This window comes from Vollenhovia emeryi, unplaced genomic scaffold (genome assembly GCF_000949405.1).
Source record: "Vollenhovia emeryi isolate VEMERY1.0 unplaced genomic scaffold, V.emery_V1.0 DF939149.1, whole genome shotgun sequence".
Classification (NCBI taxonomy): domain Eukaryota; kingdom Metazoa; phylum Arthropoda; class Insecta; order Hymenoptera; family Formicidae; genus Vollenhovia; species Vollenhovia emeryi.
The window spans coordinates 1,805,376-1,824,743 of NW_011967217.1; the positions used below are offsets into that span (position 1 = coordinate 1,805,376).

The 19,368-nt window shown below is 40.2% G+C and overlaps 2 protein-coding genes across 11 annotated transcripts in view; both read left to right on the plus strand.

The window, feature by feature from the left end:
* The first annotated feature begins 695 nt into the window (after nt 1-695).
* Nucleotides 696-2,502, plus strand: LOC105565797 (protein FAM32A-like). Its single transcript, XM_012019284.1, has 3 exons — nt 696-939; nt 1,435-1,567; nt 1,845-2,502. The coding sequence occupies exons 1-3, from the start codon at nt 851-853 to the stop codon at nt 1,965-1,967; spliced, it is 345 nt and encodes a 114-aa protein (XP_011874674.1). The 5' UTR covers nt 696-850; the 3' UTR covers nt 1,968-2,502.
* A 1,646-nt stretch (nt 2,503-4,148) lies between these two features.
* The window catches only part of LOC105565799 (septin-7), a 51,154-nt gene continuing 35,934 nt past the window's right edge, over nt 4,149-19,368 (plus strand). For 6 of the 10 annotated variants that reach the window (XM_012019290.1, XM_012019292.1, XM_012019289.1 and 3 more), the window contains exons 1-2: nt 10,893-10,993; nt 17,414-17,898. In XM_012019290.1, the coding sequence (XP_011874680.1) occupies nt 17,494-17,898 (405 nt within the window). In that variant the 5' untranslated portion in view covers nt 10,893-10,993; nt 17,414-17,493. Of the gene's footprint in view, nt 4,393-6,484; nt 6,911-7,631; nt 7,799-8,483; nt 8,486-8,524; nt 8,552-10,892; nt 10,994-17,207; nt 17,899-19,368 lie in introns of those variants that run through there. The other 4 variants (XM_012019294.1, XM_012019295.1, XM_012019293.1 and 1 more) reach the window with 4 other exon arrangements.

Here is a 19,368-nt window from a genome sequence, read left to right on the forward strand (position 1 = left end):
GGAATCCTGAATGCTGAGTGGTGCAATGATAGTAATTTACTAAATTGCAAGCAATCCAGCAGGAAAAATAGCATCGTCTGCAGCGGGCTTAAGTGTTATGCACTTATGCAAAAGTGTGTGCTCTCCGCTAAACAATGGTTGGATGCGCAGCAGCCTTTTGTAATAATTCGTCAACAAAAGGGTATGAAAATATTCCCGAGAGATTTAAAACGTCAAGCCCAAGGGTAGAAAATATGAATAGAAAAAATTGGACCCAGACAAACAGTTGTCTATTCGAGGTAAAATTATTTTTTTAATATTTACTAATAGTTTATTAATAGTACTAATGTTATACATATATACTAGTTGAATAATTATATCTATAAAATTTAATTAAATACATAGATTAGTACGAAATATTATGTTAATATACTTTAGGGAATAAGATTATCATATATGTGGGAATTGTTTATTATTCATATTTATAATTATGGAATTAATAATATACATATACTTGTGTGGAAAAAAATTTTTTTATGCTTTGTTATACGAGAAAGTATTCTAGAAAAACTGTATAATTTGATAATATTAAGATGACTTCAAAATAGTAAGAATTAAATTTTAAGAAATGTTAATGTAAAATACTAATTCATTATGTTTTACCAGTAGGAGCTTTAAAAAACTGGCGCGAATTGAAGAGAACTGGCGGACCAATCACAACGTGCTATCTTATGGCCAGACTCTTATTAGAGGGGTCTCTATCTCTAGTAAAAGTTTCCAGGTTGCGCGTTGCATTATCTGCAAAGATCGAGATATTTTTTATTGTGATTGATCTTGTATACGGTTAATTACGATTGATTTGCCTTTCACAATGCCTGAAACGGACATTGAAGACGATCCGTACGCACACGTTGCGAAGGGCGCCCTGAAATTAAAGAATGAGCAGACAGTGAGCAAAAAGTAAGTATCTTAACCTCTTAAGATATTTATGCTCGAGTGAGGTTAGATTTGTTACTTCATTAATAAAGTAACAAATCTAATCTCGTCGTGCGATTTTTCTTTTTAACAATATATTATTATATATATTGTTAAAATATATGATATATTATATGATAGGTAAAGTAGCAGTATGCAAACACGTAGAGCCTGATAATTTTCCAAATTTAACACATTTGTATGCAACACAGAAGTTATTATGACATTTACGAATATAATCTTCCTAATATTATTGCGAAATTATTTTTTTAGTCATTGAATACAATTTTCTTAAAAACATGTTCATTGAGTAGTAAGTAGCGCTTGAACCTCCTTAAACGATTGCAACACTCGAGAACATTATCCCTGTATTTAATTTTCGGTAGGAAAAAGGATAAAACGATTCCACGAGCGTTGCGATTGTTAAATGGAACGTAACCCTATTGTATCATGACTAATTAAAACAAATTGTTTTTGCAGGAAAAAGGACAAAAAGGGAAAGAAGAAGAAGTTGGTAGAAGTATCGAAGATTATCGAAGAAGAGAAGCCTCAAAAGGTGGAGGTAAAGCGGACAAAGGCGGAATTGGCTTTTCAGAAAATGCAAGAGAAAATGGTGAGCATATACGCAGTGTCTGTTAAGGATCGTCTGCAATAGATGAAGTAAGCCTGGCGTAAGATGTAAAAGTAGGAGTAAAGAAATGAATCATTTCCATTTCATACTCCTATTTCACCTCTGACGCTTACTTATTAGCTCTCTGCGAATTAGAGCGCAGATCGACCAGTGCTATAAATATTTTTTAAAATTATGCCGTACATCTTGTACGTTCACGTACCTATAATGACATTAATAATTAAACTACAGAAATTCTTGACATCACACTAATTTACAGCAAACCGAAAGAATCAAGCAAAAGGCTTCGAAGACTCATAAACAACGGGTGGAGGAATTTAATCGACACCTGGACAGCTTAACTGAACACTTCGACATACCTAAAGTCAGTTGGACGAAATAAACTGAGACATTTGTTAACAAATTTATTTATATATGTATATATATATTATAATATAAACAATTAGTCTTACAAGAAGAATGCAAGAAATGCTAAATCTAGTTTATCGCTTGCGGCGTTCGAGTTTGAATCTCGCTCGGCCAATTTTATTTTATTTTATTGTCTGCAATATTATATTAAACGTGCACGATACTATTTACATGTAAAATAAAAAGTTAGGTATAAAATTAATAATAAGAATTCCTTATTATTTACTTAACCTTTGTTACAACAATTATTTATTATAAAATTCAGACATTGCTGTACAATACATAATTTTAATATTTCATCAATCTCGACCTTTGAAATTCTATAATTGTTTATAAAATTAGTCATCCACCTTGGCGATGTTACAAAACGAAAAGCACATTCTTCATCTTCATTACGATATTGCAATGTAATAACCGTACCATGACTATGTGTTTTTTAAACACGGAAAATTTATTGCAAAAAATATTACCACTGAGGCTAAGTGGTCGAATTGGTGAGACGCCCGCCTAGAGAGAAGGGAGGTCCAGGTTGAGACCCTGGCTGAGGTAATATTTTTTGAAATAAATTTTCTGTGTTTAAAAAACACAGCCAGTCATGGTCGTTTAACTGCTTTGTTTAATCATGTTGATCTGCTGGCGTCAAATGATTCTTATGTAATAACCGTAGCCCACTGCTGTAATTGCCGCCTTGTAATTGCTTTATATTTCGTGCTTCGATAAATCAGTTGTAAACATTTTCTTTTTAAATTCTATTTCATCTGTGAACGTTCCACCTGTCTCAAAATATCCTTCCTGAATCGTGCAATATTGCTCTTGTGCCGTAAATATCGTTTAAATCGCTGTTGTAAAGTTTTAAAACTCCAATTTTGATGTTTGTTTGCAGTCGTTGCAATTTTTAATTTAATATCGAACGGCATTCTGTCACGAGTAACAACTTCTTTAGACGGCTCATAATCCTCATCATATTTTGATGACGTGGCTTCCTGTTCTACAATTGGTAGTTGTTTTTTGTTAGAAATTAAACATTCTTCTACTTTAACAAATGTGTATTTTCCTAACTTTTTAGACGGCTCATAATTCTCATCATATTTTGATGACGAGGCTTCCTGTGTTACAGTTGGTAGTTGTCCTTTAATTGTTAGAAATGAAACGATTTTCTACTTCAACAAATGTGTATTTTCCTAACATTTCAGACGGCTTATTTATAATTCTCGCGTTCAGTCTGAATCCAGTCGAGTATTCTTACAACTACGACTCTGCGACTCGCATTGTAGACCATGCATAAAGTTTGTACACATGTTCTCAACACGGGAGAGGTAGAGAGCGCGCAGTCTATTAACTTAAAGCCCGTATCAGATTGCGGATTGGGATTGGGATTAAATTGAAATTTAACCAATCACAGTAAAGTTTACTAATCTCAAGTTCAATAACTTTTACTCTGATTGGTCAAATTTCAATCTAATCCCAATCTCAATCGGCTTAAAGCCCGTATCAGACTACGGATTGAGATTGGGATTAGATTGAAATTTGACCAATCAGAGTAAAAGTTACTGAATTTGAGATTAGTAAACTTTACTGTGATTGGTTAAATTTCAATCTAATCCCAATCCCAATCCGTAGTCTGATACCACAGTATAACCAGTAGTTGCACTCTCTGTCGGCGCCTTTGATCTGGGCGTTCTCAATTTTCCGCCATGTTTTTATTCGCGCCAACAGTGTATCAACGGCTAAAAGTGCCTGGGCCCTTTTCAGGATCGTATCCAGGAAAGGCATATACGAACTGGCATACATTATTTATTGTAAATGGAAATGGCCTATGAAAGAAAATGTTCTAATAAAAGTAATTAATGTAATTACTTGCTGCAACGTATAAAAGTATTTACCCATTATTCGTCAACACTGCGAATTTTTCAATGTCACACCGACTTTGCACTAACACACGTACAAAAATCCTGTGATTGGTCAGAATAAAAACATGTCGGATGCGCAGTACGGATCGGCGCGAACATGAAACAAAAGAGCGAGTGCCACTACTGGTTATACTGTGCTGATACGGGCTTTACAATTCTTACTACGTCTATGGCCTAGTTACACACGTCGTTGTTCGTGCGCACGCGTCAGTGGCGCTCAAATCGTCGTGCGAGAAGCTGGTTACGCGAATATTTGAAAAGTGTGCGATCGTATTGCGTGCTGGAGCGTTGGCGTTCTCGCGTCTCGGTCTGCTTCGATCGGTCGGTGGTCGCGTACCGCTGCCGCGCGTTGTCGCATTATCACGTCTCGCAAGTGTGTGGCATGCGAGGAGGCGCGCTAGTGGCCGTTTACTCGCGCTGCCTACGGACGGAGAATTATGCTCGATGAGTCGCTGTAACGCCCCGGCGGAACGACGATGCAGCGAAGTGGTAAGGGAAACAAGAGACGCGCCGTTCTCCGTGAGGTCCTTCTCCTCCCCTCCATCCCCCCTCCCCCTCTAGTCATCTTTCTCTCACCTGTCGGAAACGGCGCCGGGCGCCGACCATTTTGGGAGCCGCCAAATTTTATCGTCGATACGGTGGCCGGTCAATACGCCGCGGATCAACCTAACCTAACCTAACCCAACCTACCAATTTAATGATCACTCGCCCTTTCTCCCCTTTCTCCCTCAACAGCTCGGATTAATTAGATCTTGTCAACGCTTGTTTTTTTGTTCTCGTTCCCTTACTACACGACAGCTGTAATGGCAATACGAATTAAGGAGAAAGATTGCAATTTGGAGCGCTATTCTTGTGCCGTCAATCTGTTCCACGTTCAGTGCGGTGCATTAATTCGGTTTGGATTGTATCGTCAAAAAGCGTCTGTTTAAATAATCAAGCGTTTTTGCCCATCCCTAATTATTACCGGAATCTAATTAATGCACCGTACCGGCCGTGGTCTATTCGTATATCTGTTGTATTTTATATTATAGATAAAAGGGAATAGAAGAGGGGAAAGGGAGAGAAGACTGAGTTTCCATTGAGCATTAATTATATTATCCATCACGAGTGGTATTGTCTATCGTTTACTACCGAAAGCGTCAGTAATTTAGCCTGAAAATACCGTACTGATAAATTAGCGTTGCGTGTAACCTGTTAATATATTGCGTGAGATTGCGAGTGACAAAAGGAACATAAATCATAGACAGTTTTGCCAAAGTTGTGGATTATCCGATTAGTTTGTAACGTGAAAACGAGAAACAATTTCTACCGCGTCACTCAAACATTCCAAGAACGATGAGGATTTGAAAAAATTAAAGCCACGAAAATCGCAGTCTGAGTGTAATAGCAGATATTCATCTAGTTGCATTATTCCGTTATTTTATATATATATAATATAACAACACAGAATTTTTGTGTCCAAGTTAAAATGGGACACCCTGTATATGCGATATCATCGTCATCTTGAAATCAAGCTTCGTTGAAGCTTCGAAAGTCACGTGAAGGTCACCATCAATTCTTTAAATAGGACCCCCTATTTTTTGTCGTATCGTCTTCCACTAATTAATTTGAATAACTTTTGTCTGAAGCATTTTTATTTTGCAAAAAAGAAAACTAATTCGTGTTTGAAACCGTTTCGCTACTTAATGTCGCGTGCCGCTTAGTTTTCCATTAAGATAAGATTGTGTAGTCATTGCCTGTTGCGTTGGTCCTGCATAGATAAAGCGCCGCTATTTTCATGGACGTCTGTTCCCAATCGGTGGCGATAGGACGAGGCCTGACACGAGTGTCACACACTCGATACATTCAGTGTATTCAGCACTGCGTACAGAAACTTTATAACACACATACAAGGTGCGTCATTTTGCCACCCCAAATATCTTTTTCCTGTGCCTTTTACGAAAAATGTTTCATACAAAAGTCATACAAAAGTCATTTGACTCGAAGGAGGACGTAAGACGGTGCCAATGATGCGACCTTGGATAGTCGACCTTTAATCACGTGAGGGTCACCATCAATTCTTCAAATGGGACCCCCTATTTTTCATCGTATCATCTTCTATTAATTAATTTGAATAACCTTTTGTCCGAAGCATTTTTTCTTGACTAATATTTTTTTAGATATTCGAAGAAAACTTCGTAACTTCTTCAATACTTCCGGTATCTCGATAACTTTGTCGGAGGCAAAAGTGGTAGAGGATTTTTTGACTTGACTTGATTTCGAGAATATGCTGTTACAATAGTGCATCAACTTTTGTTAACTTCATAACTTTAAAGGCTCTAAAGTGGTCTCTTCTGTATGAAACATTTTTTGTAAAAGGCATAGGAAAATTTAGGACGGTACATTAAAACGACGCACCCTGTAATACGTAGGATACGTAATGATAACAGCTACTGGACACGGTTTAACGAATCGTATAGTCCTCTTTACATTTTAACAAATGGGTACCTGAAAAAATGAAGAGTGTTGACAAAGTTTAATCGTGACAATGGTGTCATTTACGGAGATTTTATAAATAAAGACGCTCGGAAATAGACCCGAGAGCAATTCTGCGGGGTTAAAGAATCAATTCTCTTAATTGATTGAGGGGGAAGAATGCGAGAGGAGAAGAGCGATGGTGGCGGGCAGAGTACGACGGACGAGGATAGAAGAGAAGCGACTCTTCGTCGCACGTGAGAGAAGTTCCGAGCGATCGCGAAGACGCGAATCGCCCGAGTCGACACGACGTGCCTTTAGTGCGACTCGCGTGCCCAACACGCGAACATGCGATCGTTCGCGTATCTTTCGCGTCGCGCCGAGGATATTAAACTTTATTGTGTTAAACGTGGCTCGTGAAAAACCCACCGGAGAGGTCGGCGAGACTCCGATCGGAATCTGTGAATGCTCTCGCGATTATCCGCGAAACATTTGCTTTTGCAATTAGATAGCAGCTTAGTGACGCCAGTCAAGAAAGCAAGAATTTTAATAAGTGTGGAAACGACCTTACTGGCAATTCTTTATTATAATAAAACACAACGTTTCGGCCAGTAATACTGGTCCTCTTCGGGTAACAAACTTACAAGAGCGCCTACAAATGCCTGAAGAACAGATAAACAAAATATGAACAAAAATGAACAACGAAATTTCTGACTTATAACTTAATTTTCACATCTCTAATCTGACGAATCTTGTAAGTTTTATTATATAATTACCTTGATTTTCTTTTCTGATATGTAAGAAATCGCCCTAATTTAATTAATATTTTGTTTATCTGTTCTTCAGATATTTGCAAGCACTCTTGTACGTTTGTTACCTGAAGAGGACCAGTGTTACTGGCGGAAACGTGTTTTATTATAAAGAATTACCAGTAAGGTCGTTTCTATACTTATTAAAATTTGCTTTTGCGTTTCTGCGCAATAATCCGGCGAGTTCAAATCGAAATGAATTAACAGAAACGTCGTCGTTCGCGACTGTACATTTTTAGATTCGCAGGTTGCGCGTGTTCAATATCTAGTACTCGAATTTTTGTAAACGAAACGAACGAAAAAAACCGGATGTCACCGTTTGAGTTTCATCGACGGATGATCCTTTTGAAATTACGTCTCTCAAATCGCGACTTGAATTCACGCGAGATTTTCTGGTCATATCCGTCGACGCCTAATCGAACTATGCCACGTATCGCGTGATACATACTTAAATTCTCCGCGCAGGGTTCCGCATCTTTTGGAAAATCTATTTCAGTCGATGGCACCCCTCGGTGTAGCGCGTTTATTAGTAGCCGTTCATGCGATTCGCCGCGAAAGAATTCGACGATAACGCGGAGGTATCGAACGCACAATCAGCATGGAGGCGTCCACGATTGCCCTGCAAGATGCACGTAAGACGCAGGACTCCATTTCTACATACATCTCTTTGCACCTTTTTTATATTTCAAATGTGGAAGAAAAATTCTTCGGTTGTAGTTCATTTTGAGAGAGATTTTGAGAGAAAACAGGATCGGCGATTCTGCTCTTATTATTAAATTTAAGCTCCCGAGGGAATCTACATATTTCACGTAGCTATAATAATTATTCTGTCTTGATGATAAACGCCGTGTTGCTTAAGACCGCAGCAATTGGTGTGGGAAATAAGCAGCAGCGAGAGTAATTTTTTTAAATTTATTAATACATTGGAAACATTTAATCGGAATGGATTGGAAACAAGATACGTGCCCTCAAGATAACGGCGATAGACATGTCGTGATAAAAAAAAGAGATGTAAAATATATGTTTTAGCGATAGATATTTTTATTTTAGAAAGAGATAATTCTAACATGTAACATTTCTCTTCCTTTTGTCCTCGTGTCCCGGACGACTCCCGCTCCTTATTGTCCTTATTCCTTATCGCGTCCTTGTCGCGGTGTTAAAACCCTGTTTTCCCCCCTTGTCCTACGTCCCATCCAATTCTCTGGTCTGTTTCCGGTGCTGTACGGATGCTGGGCGACCGCATGGGCGACTCCGACAACGACGGCGATGACAACAACTGCGACGACGTCACCTGCGTCACCTCGGACGCTACGGCAGCGGTGAGTCTCGCTCTGTCTCTCCTTCTCTGATAAGACTAGTTGCATTCCGATCGTCGGAACGTTGAGGTCGGTTTCGTGTCCGCAATATTAAAGGGGTGCCTGAACTCGGCGTTTGCGACTGAACGAAGGAGTTTACGTTAATTTTCACGTGGACGCGACATTACGATATTAACTTACAATATTGCTAAAAGTATTTGTTGAAATATTGATGTGTGTGTATGTGTTAAGCGTCTCATTTCGTGGAAACTCATTAACTGTTGAGAGTTCTGGCTTCCTTTTTAATAGTTCTAGATACATTAAACCTTTAATAAAACAATAAAAAAATCAGTTCAGACAGAGACGCCAAGTTCACGCTTCGTCTTACTTTAGCCTCCACCAAACACGACCCTCATAAAATACGCACTTTGTATCTTCATGTTTTAGAAGAAAACAAATTTCATACAACTTGTGTCTCACTTGTAAAATGTAATTTCGAATCTTTTAGCTTCAACTATACAATAGAAATTGTAAAGAAGTATGCCGTTAAAATTACTGAAACAATTTTTATGCAACTTGCTGACAAATAAAGTAAATGAACAGGGAAAGCTGGTTAGTAGTGCGAATAGAAAAAATTGAATAATCCAGGGATAAATGGCGTCATTTTGGACGAAAATACTTAGGGAGTCCATATTGAATGCACATTTTATATTCGGGTCAATTCCTTCACAGATTAGCAAATTTAGTAAATTAGTAACTTAGAAATTAATAAATTTAAAATTAATTATGTGCTCAGGTGTTAAAATTAAAACATTTACTTAAAAAAAAACAATGGAGTTGCTCCATTTGACTTTTTTTAGAGGCTCGATTAACGTCTAGTAGGAAAGTTAAATCGCGAATTTTGGCAAACTAAGTAAAAACTGAACATCTATGCATTAATATTGTAACGATTTGACTAATGTGCGAGTTAATGTCGAATGCCTGGCTCAAAAAGGTCGGCGGAAGAATTATCGTCAAGAAGTCGGAGCTTCCATCCGACTTCGTGAACCGACGACGCATTGTCGCGAGCTGCATTCCGTTCAAGACGCTCTTTTATTCTCGTTTCGTTCCTTCGTACATGCACGCGTGCAGGCACGCGCGCGGCGCGGTCTCGACAGTTTGGTGCTCTTATTAACTCCATGTCCAATTAAGGTCGCAAAACGAGTATGATTGCAGCCGTAGACTTCCTAGTGGACGCGCTTGAATAACAAGCACGGCCGCGTCGAGGCGAAAGACAATTGCAGTCGTGAAGAGCGTTGACATTGCGAAATCGAGAGCGGCACATGTGCGTGCTCGGATCACCTAGGGCTGATCGTTGTTTCAACATATAACTATTACCGTAATACGTTGACATATCATAAAATCTTCGATCGTCCGATAAAGTCGACTCGTATCACTTCATAAACAGCATCTGACTACGAGGGGGTATAAAATTACATAAGGATAGAAAAGTTACTTTTCAAAAGTAACTGGTTATCGTTACTCGTTACCGAGTCGAGAATGTTATCATTATAGTTACTGATTTTCAAAAGTAACTCGTTATCGTTACTTTTTCGGTGACTTTTTTTAATTCTGAAACGAGATCAGACAAACCGAAACATCTAGTTTGTAATATTTTTCATTAACGAATATACTAATAAAAACCACGTGTTAATTTAAAGAATCGTGAAGCCATGAAAAAATTAAGGAGACAAATTTTAAAACACTCAAAATTTAAATTAAAAAATTTGATTTCTTTGAAAAATGTAAAATGTATAAATACAGCTAAGTTTAAGAGTAAATGCAAGACCTAATGCGATCTATAGGGGTTTAAAAAATATATAAAGCAACTATTAATGTAACTATTAAATTAGTTACTAGTTATCGAAGAAATGTAACTGAGTTAGGTCACGGTTACAGACGGAGAGAAAGTAACGAAGTTAAGTTAGAGTTGCCAAAAAAAAAATGTAACTGTAACTGTAACTTCGTTACAAGTAACGAGTTACTTTCCCAATCCTGACTGTCTCAAAAGACTGTTTCATAAAATGTAGAGACATATTTTACTACACGCTTCTAATCAACGTGAAGAAAACAAAAGATTACTAACGTGGTGTTCACATAGGAATCGCGACGAACGAAAGCAAAAGTGCTTCGTCGTTCAAAGCCCTTGCAAAGAGTTTAAAGGTAGCGGTAATTCGGCGCGGCGCTGTAGTATCGACGGTATCGACGCTCGATACCACTCGGCTTCGCTCTCGTGCCGTCGCGGCGGACGCCCCGATTGGTCCGCGCGATTAGTTAACGGCGCTCGCGTCGCCGTAACCGACGGTCGCGATTGGTGCTCGCAAGTTTCTCTCCTTCTCGCGCTCCCCCTCGCGCCTGCGGCAGCTGCGTCAGGCGTGGTCGTCGCAGTTCATCCGAGTCGGGCGCGGTGATAGTTTCGCGTCCATCGTGGCTCATCTCGAGAATCTCGCGGTACTGTGAATTGTGGCGTCTCGCTCTGTGCGTGGTGGATAGGTATACACGCGTTCACAAAGCCTTTCTTCTCTCGCGCTCCCTCTCTCTTTCTCTCTCTCTCTCTCTCTTTCTTACCTTGGTCCACGTCACGAGACACGCAACGAACCGCGTCAAACGAGAGTGAAAACGCGACCACGCTCGGCCGACTCTCCGACGGCGTGAATCATCGACAACGCCGGCTTCTCAGGCCTCGGGAGGCCCACGCAGCTCGACGCGTCTCCCTTTTCCTTCTCGCGCTCGCTCGCGTGCGCTCGCTCTTTCTCTCGCACACGCGCGCGCAAGATCCAATCCGCTCCATCCCCTCTCCCACCCCTCTCTCTCTGTCTCTCCTAGAGAGCAACCCTCGTATCCCGCTCGCGCACCGCCTACGCAGTGAGCGTTGACAGTGTGGAGTAGTAGCGTGTCGCGATATCTAGATCGCGGGGCGAGAGCGAGCGAGCGAGCGCGTCGAATGCATGTGCCGACGTACGACGGTGTTCTCGATGGGACATTTTGAAATGATAGGCTGGGGCTGCAACGTCGGCTCGAGGTTGCACACTCTTGGAGTTTAGACGGCGAAAGGCCCTCGGGGCTAGAGGGGGGAGCCCCGGGTGCGCTACGATCGTCGGGGATTCCCCTCTGTCGCTCTCCCTCGGGGGCGGGAAGTGCTCGAGCGGACGCGCGAACCCGATGACTCCGGTTAGCGAGAATACATCCGTCTCCTTTCCACGCGAGGATGACGAAACCGGTACGATTTCGGCGAGCCGAAAGTGACCTCTGTGTTTATCGGCGACAATGGAAATGCAACGATTGCGCCCCCCCCCCCCCTCCTCGCCGGGGTGCTATTCCCTCCTTACTTCACGCGCGACGAAAACTGCATTCAACGAAATAATACCGGCACCCTCCTCAAGTAATCCTGCCTGCAGACCATAGGAGGAAACTCGGAGGGGGGGGGGGTTGTTGTTGTTACGTCGACACACGCAAGTCCGAGTGAAATGAGTATAATTTATTCGCTCGCTTGCGCGGATTAAAGCCTCGGAGAAAGAGGAGCTCGAGTTGATCGGTCAGCTAGAAGTGGCATTGTGATTTTCGTTAACCGGAGAAGGGGTTTGATCTGCGCGACTTAGGCCCGTGTCACACCGTGTATTAACCCCTGGGGCCCGATTCTCGAAATCATTCGAAGAAGAAACGTATACGAACATTCTGCTCCGACAGAGAAGCTGAAGGTCGATTGGTTAGAGCCACGCGAGTAGCCAATCGACTTGCAGCTTTTCTGTAAGAGCAGAATTTTCGCACACGTTTCTCCTTGGAATAAATTGAAGAATCGAGCCCCTGGTCCGCAATCGCTTGCTTCGAGTAAGTCCCAGTCTACAATGGAGGATTTAAGCCCTAAGCTTTGAGAAATTGACCAATCACGGTCAAGTGCGAGTAGAATACGCGACTGTGATTAGTCAGTTTCTTAAGGCTTCGAGTTTAAATCTCTATTGTAGACCGGGACTAAGCTGTAAGCCTTAAGCACGGCTTAAGGGGATGCTGGAGTGATTCTGCACTCTTGGCACCTTTTGCTCCTAGAACTGTCAATGCGTGAAAACGCTTGTGTAATATACAAACTATGTGATTTTTGTGTACGAACCGACAGTGTTCCACTATTCGGATTAAATTGGGGAACAGCATGGTATCGTTGAAATTAAATTTAGAAGCCTAACAAAAAATCTGTTCACTGGAATAAGTTATAGGTTAGGTAACCTATAACTTAGTCGAGTGAATAGACTTCTTATTAAGCTCCTGAACTTAATTTCAACGATACCTTGCTGTTCTTTCACTTTATCTGAATAGTGGCACACTGTCGGTCTGTACACAAGAGCCACATAATTTGTATATTACACAAATGTTTTCACGAATTGACAGTTCTAGGAGCAAAAGGTGCCAAAAGTGCAGAATCACTCCGGCATCACATTAAGGCTTACAGCTTACTTAAAGCAAGACCGTGTGGACCAGAGAGTACGGATCGCGAATCGGAATTTGGTCATTCGAATTATCTCGTACGATTGACTCATTTTTCCTATTTGCGATACGTAATCTCAAGCCGTTCCGCATCCGCAATACATGGTATGACGCGGGCTTTAGAAGCAGTTCTGAGCCCCGTCTTGTTTGTGTTCGCCGAGCGCTCCTCCTGTCGCCTTCACCGATCGCCAAGTTACGCGGAAACGGAGTGATTCTATCTTTTCGCGGGACGCGGTTTGCACGCAATTATTTTTTACTCCGATATGCATTCCTGATATCGGAGCGATACGCGAGTTGAAACGCAGACAGCCGCCGGTGAGTCAACGCCGAGCGATCATGCGTAAACAACTCGTAACGTAGTATACGAGGTGTTTACGAAACAAAACTCACATTCTTCGATCCCCGACATCGAGTTTGAAGTTCTGTTCTGCATAGAATGCAGAACGATCGAGTTGGACAGTTGTACTCGTTAAAAGAAATTTGTCTCCATTAAATTTAAGTTTCTACAAATGTACGCTTTGTCTTGTTACCTAATTAACTTTTGTTTGCTTCTTATTGCCTCTGTGAAATTAATCACCCCCATTATTTACAAAATTAATATTTTTTAGAATTCTGTATAGATTTACAATAGTCCCAGTTTTGAGAACTAGTTCTGGCTATTAAAGGCGTGAAAATGAATTTTTAAAATATCGGGGGCCAATTCTACGCAGCCCCTCCCCCATTTTCGAAAAATATTTTTTTATCGGAGTTCTGGATAGATTTCACATAGTTCTGGAGTTCTTGATAAACTTTACAAGTAGTTTGAGAAAGTAAAAAAATCGAAGTTGTCACCCAACAAATACTCATAACTTCAAAAGTGAAAAATTCAGCTTTAACTTCAGGCAATTTTATCATTAACATTTTCGATAGATCTCTCCGCGAGAGCTATCTAAAACTCGCAACAGAACTCGTAAAGCTCTTCAAACATTTTTTCGCATCTTACACGAAATCGACACCTTTAATCGGCCTTAACTTTTCTCTTGTAACCCAACAAATTTTTGTTACTATTTTTTGTTTATTTTTATTATTTTGTTATTAAAATTTTTAATAGAACTCCGCGGAGGCTATCCAGAACTCTCGACAGGACTGTCGGAAGTCTACAAAATTTTTTCGCGTTTACTTCGAAATCGACATCTTCAATCGGCCGCAACTTTTTCCCATGCAGTCCCACAAATTTTTGTTATTAAGATTTTCGATAGAACTCCGCGGGCTAGCAAGAACTCTGCAACTGTTAAAAATGGAAAAAATAATAATTTTTCAAATAATAGGGGGCTAATTTCACAGCGGCCTTATTAGCTTTTTACTTTTCAATTAGTTGCGTTTTATACGTAAATTCTGATACGTGAAATTCAAGAGATTTAATTCGTCATTAATAAGTGTAATAATTATGAAACTCCTATAATTTATATTAAACGTCGAATGTTTGGAAAGGAATGCGTTAATGTATAATACCGTGAATTGAAGAGCGAGACGTTCAAATGAAGCTCAGCGCTGCACTTCTACCCGAATGTCGAAAGAAAGATCGCAGAGAGTGCGAGTATTGATTCTCAGTCCTCACATTTAAATTCGCTTCCCCCATTTGTCGATCGATCCCAGGAACGTTGCCCGATTCATTCGTGAGAAACCGAAGGACCCGAAGCGAGAACACTGCCTTTCATCGTCGTCATCGTCGTCCGGTTATCATCGCGGCGAGTAAGACAAGCCGGGTGGCTCTCCTCTCGTGAAGCATCACTCTTGCGACGATAAACAAAGCCCGCACCGTCGCGTATCGGTTTTCGACGTGTTTTACCAGCGCCCCGATCGAGAGGCTTCTTTTTTTCTCCCCGCCAACAACTGCCAACAGTACCAACGTCAAGTGTCGCTTGCACTCGCGCGCATTGGAGCTTCCTACGTACAAAAGCACCACCGAGTATGTTGAGGAACTTCGTATCGTTTGGGCGTTTTATTAAGTTTTTATTAAGTATGAACTTCGTGAGTTTGTGAATGAACATTCGGCAGTTTTTAAACGTTTTGATTCAAATAAGACAATATTGTTTCGATACCAACGCCAAATGCCTTGCCGCTAATTCACCTAAGGTTTGAAAGGGATCGATTTCCACTGTTACCTTCAATTCATCAATTATTGACCATCGTCTCGCCACACGATTTATTTTCAAGATCAACATTTGCAGAACGAAAATGATTAAACCAATAATGGACTCTGCGTTTATTAGCTATAGTTGGTCCATATGTTAATATTGCAGGCCATCTGCGCTGCATTGTTTTCGCGGTGAAACTTATATTTAAAAAAATCGCACGAATTTCGACTTTATTCATACAGAAGCAATTCTTAAAAAAGACCCGAAGAGACGATGAAAAATATAAAACTGTTTTAGGAAGAGGAGAAACATTTGTCTGAAAAGACGCAGTGATTAAACCAAAATATGAAAAAACTCGATAAGATACATTTTTTCACATTTCAATAAATTACAAGTATAGGCTACCTACATCTTGCCTTAGACACGCATTAGCCGTTTTCTATATGTTGTTTAGATACATTTTTTATTAGATTTATTGCTCATTTCGATTTATAATTTATCTGTATTAATCTAATTTATTGTTGTAGCTATATAGCGCGAGTAAGTTTAAAAGTCTAAGGAAAGAGTATCCGTTTGATCACAACGACAGATCGTTCCTTTCATTGGACAAGCGAGAAGAAAATGCATTATCGCGTACGTGACGCTCGCTTAAGAAGTGTGATGCTACTGCCGAATGAGTTCCAAACGAAGTTTCACGGGGTCAGTCAGCCTTTCGATCGGTCGCTCCTATTACACAGTCGATTTACAGTTACGCGCAATGCATGCATTTTACGTACCGTGCTTTTACTACATCCACGATTTTTTCCACACAACTCGGGGGCTCCATCTCATAAAACTGCATACTAGTAATACGAGAGACAGGCGATATTGCAACTGGTAATACTAGGCGACGTTTAGAAATTGATGTTAGTTTACCGAATTGCAAGAGTTGCAGTTTTATGAAATTGAAATCTGACAATAAGTAGCTCTACTCAGGGTTGGGTATGTTTTAAACTGAGTTAAGTTAAAGTTGACAGCCATGAAAATTTAACTTAGTTAAGATACAAGTTAATCCGTAATACAATTAACTGAATTAAGAGTTAAGTTAATAATAAAAAGAAATTAAAAAGTTAAATGTTTTATTTTCACATAAAATCTCAGAGACTTGCGGTCACGTAAATTGCATTGAATTTCGCGACTAACTTTTAGACAATCACTCACACCACACGGAATATGGCCCATTTCATATGCAAACAATTTCACGTGAGTTCGAGAATCAAAACCCCATATAACGGCTGTGTTCCAAAATTCATTACCAGCGTTGAAGATCTATGGTACACGTACACAGTAGATTTTAGAGCTGGCAGTGAATTTTGAAACACAGAGACTGCCAATGTAGACGCACGGCATCTCGCGACGCCTTTGTTTATGGCATGGCTAACTTTAAGGTTTGGTTTTTCATTTTCTGGTTAATTGTTAACCAGAGTTAGGGCCAGTTTCACAAACGTCGTTTAACCGCTAACCCATGGTTAGTTGATCCTCTGTCTCTTCTTGGATAACAAGATAGAGAAAGATAGAAAGTCGACTGAACCCTGGTTAACAGTTAACCGACGTTTGTGAAACTTAGTCGACTCTCTGTCTCTTCTCAGATAATGACATAGAAAGAAATGCAAGTCGACTAACTCCTGGTTAATTGTTAACCACAAGTTAGTCGACTCTCTTTCTTTATATTATTATCTAAACAGAGACAGAGAGTCGACTGACCTCTGGTTAACAATCAACCAGAAAATGAAAAACTGGGCCTAAGAGAGAGGTAAATTAAAAGTTAAAAGTTACCGATAAAATGTAACTAAATTTAGTTGAAAGTTAACAGTCTATACTGTAACTAAATTAAGTTAAAATTATTTAACTTTTTAACCTTTTAACTAGACACTACCCAACCCTGGTTCTACTCTATAAGTTTAACACAATCGAATCAAGTCGAATTGAATCCAATCAAAATGCTGGTTTCCGTGACGCAGTGACGATTAATAAATCTTTCTATTTCTTACGTGGTAATATATGTGTATATTAGTCTTCATATTAATAGACTATAAATTAAGTAAATCAATTTTTCATTGTATACTTTAAAGCAGAATAGGAATATTCCGATCAATCTTGAAAACATGTTTTTGTGTAACGCGTTCGTTCCAAAGTCGTTACCGTGGACAATCGGATTACAATGTTGTTTTTAAATATACGAGTACGTGACACCAGTCGTGTCGTGTCGGGAAGCGTAGTCGAGTGCACGTGAGAAACGAGTGAGCGAACTCGTTAAGCATCTGTCGGTTTTCGGTTTAAGGGTTGAATCCCCTGTCGAATCCCCACGGCGATCTCCTGCGGGAGGAGCGAGCGAGAAAGGCTGTTTCGTGTAGTGAGAACATGTCGACGACGGAGAACCAGAACGGTACCGCGGGTGGCACACAGAGTAACGGCATTAAGACCCTGTCGTCGTCATCGTCCGCGTCATCCACGGCGTCGTCCACGACGTCGTCGGGCGTCTCGCCGTCGTCCGGCGGTCGCGTCGGCCTAGCCAACAACAGCAACTCGTCCTTCCTCTACAACAGCAGCACGATGCTGAGCCGGGAGAAAGCACGGCAGATGCCGCCACCAACCATGCCTAAGTACACGTCGAGCTTTAATGCCGGTTCGAACGGCGGCGGCACGGCTGAGCGGCTCGGCAGGGACCGCGAAGCCGGCGGCAGCTACAGGCTCGCTAGCCTGGACAGGCTCGCTCTGAGGCAAAGGATACTGGACGGGGATAAGGCGAACGGCGAGCCCATCTCGGTAAGCGTGACAACTACGTGACGATGCAACGCGAATTTCGAAGGAGCCGATACCATCTCGCCGCGTCATAGGTCTTTGACTTGGTCACAATCCCTTTGCAAAGCTACACTTCTGCCCTCTGTCGTCGCGCTAGGCAAATATGCCGTTTGACGAATGATGAAAATGTGACTGGTATAGGCGACAATGCTGACGTCGTTTCTTAAATGAAAATTTGCCAATTTGGACTTCGCAATATCTGCTCAGTGAACACGTAGAAAAAAAACACTTGTTATGTAATTCAAATCCAAACTACCGATGGAGCCTACTCAGATCGGTTCAGTCGTTATTGAGATCCGTCTAATCTAAGGATCTCTGAAACTCGTTCGCTCGCGTAAAAATACACAGTCGGTCTTGCTGCGCGTATGCCTGGCGCGAAGTACTACCGTATCTCTTAATTCTATGTTTAATGCCATTTCAAATTTTATACTTGAAAAGACAGCTTTTGTATATCTTGTTTGTCCTGATCCTGATCTCTGCGATTTCTACCCTTTGCAATTTTAGAAACTGATCTTTATTGTATGTAAAATTGAAAACGACGAAATTAAATCAGAAAATATCGGTTAATGCACTAACACTATCGACGCGCGACTCACGGACAGGTTTCCGTTCAACCGTAATGTATGATTGGCCTGTTTTAAACCTTTTTATCTAAAAAAAACTACTGCTCGGAACGAAAAATGGCAAATAACTTTTTAATTTATTTTTTCGACGACTTTCTTGCTATGGTATTTTGATTCGCGAATTTCAGGACACCCTGTATATATATAATATATTGTATTTTTATATTAAATTTCTCTCAAAAGAATATATAACAAATCTAAGAATACCTCAAATTAAAACAATTTAAATATAAATAATGTCTGTATCTAAATCACTTGTGAGAGAAAGACGCAAGTTTCACCATTCAAGCTTTAATTCTTAACCACATAAAATTATACATTGAGCTCATTGAACTTGTATTGTAGCTTTTCTGCATTGCATCTCACGTTAATCAATGATGGCAGATTCCCCCAAACTCACTTTGTCGAAAGACGAAATATATTTTACGTACTTACATATAAACCAAACCGTTCCTGTAAACATATTTGGAATATTTCTTGGAAGTCACTGTCGGAAGTTTAGCTATTCATTTTGAGAGTCACGATATAGTTTTACTCTTGAAAACAAAAGCTCGTAAAGTAGATACTTAACAAGCATTGTCCTAGTTTATAACCTTCAGTACCAACTTTTCGTCGTAAAAGTTGTTGAAAGGACTGACGGAAGATTTCAAGCAATTTTATGACGAAATTTCCCTATGTCAACTTTTTATTATGGAATAAAATTTTATATTATAACCACAATATTCTCGAATAAAATAATAAATTAGAATTACTATAGTTTCATAATAAACTGAAGTTAAAATTCTTACGAATTTTTACGAATTATACACGG

Coding starts and splice junctions, on each gene's coding strand:
- LOC105565797 (XM_012019284.1), top strand. CDS start 851: ATGCCTGAAACGGACATTGAAGACGATCCGTACGCACACGTTGCGAAG. Junction 940..1,434: donor GAGCAGACAGTGAGCAAAAA/GTAAGTATCTTA, acceptor TTGTTTTTGCAG/GAAAAAGGACAAAAAGGGAA. Junction 1,568..1,844: donor AGAAAATGCAAGAGAAAATG/GTGAGCATATAC, acceptor ACTAATTTACAG/CAAACCGAAAGAATCAAGCA.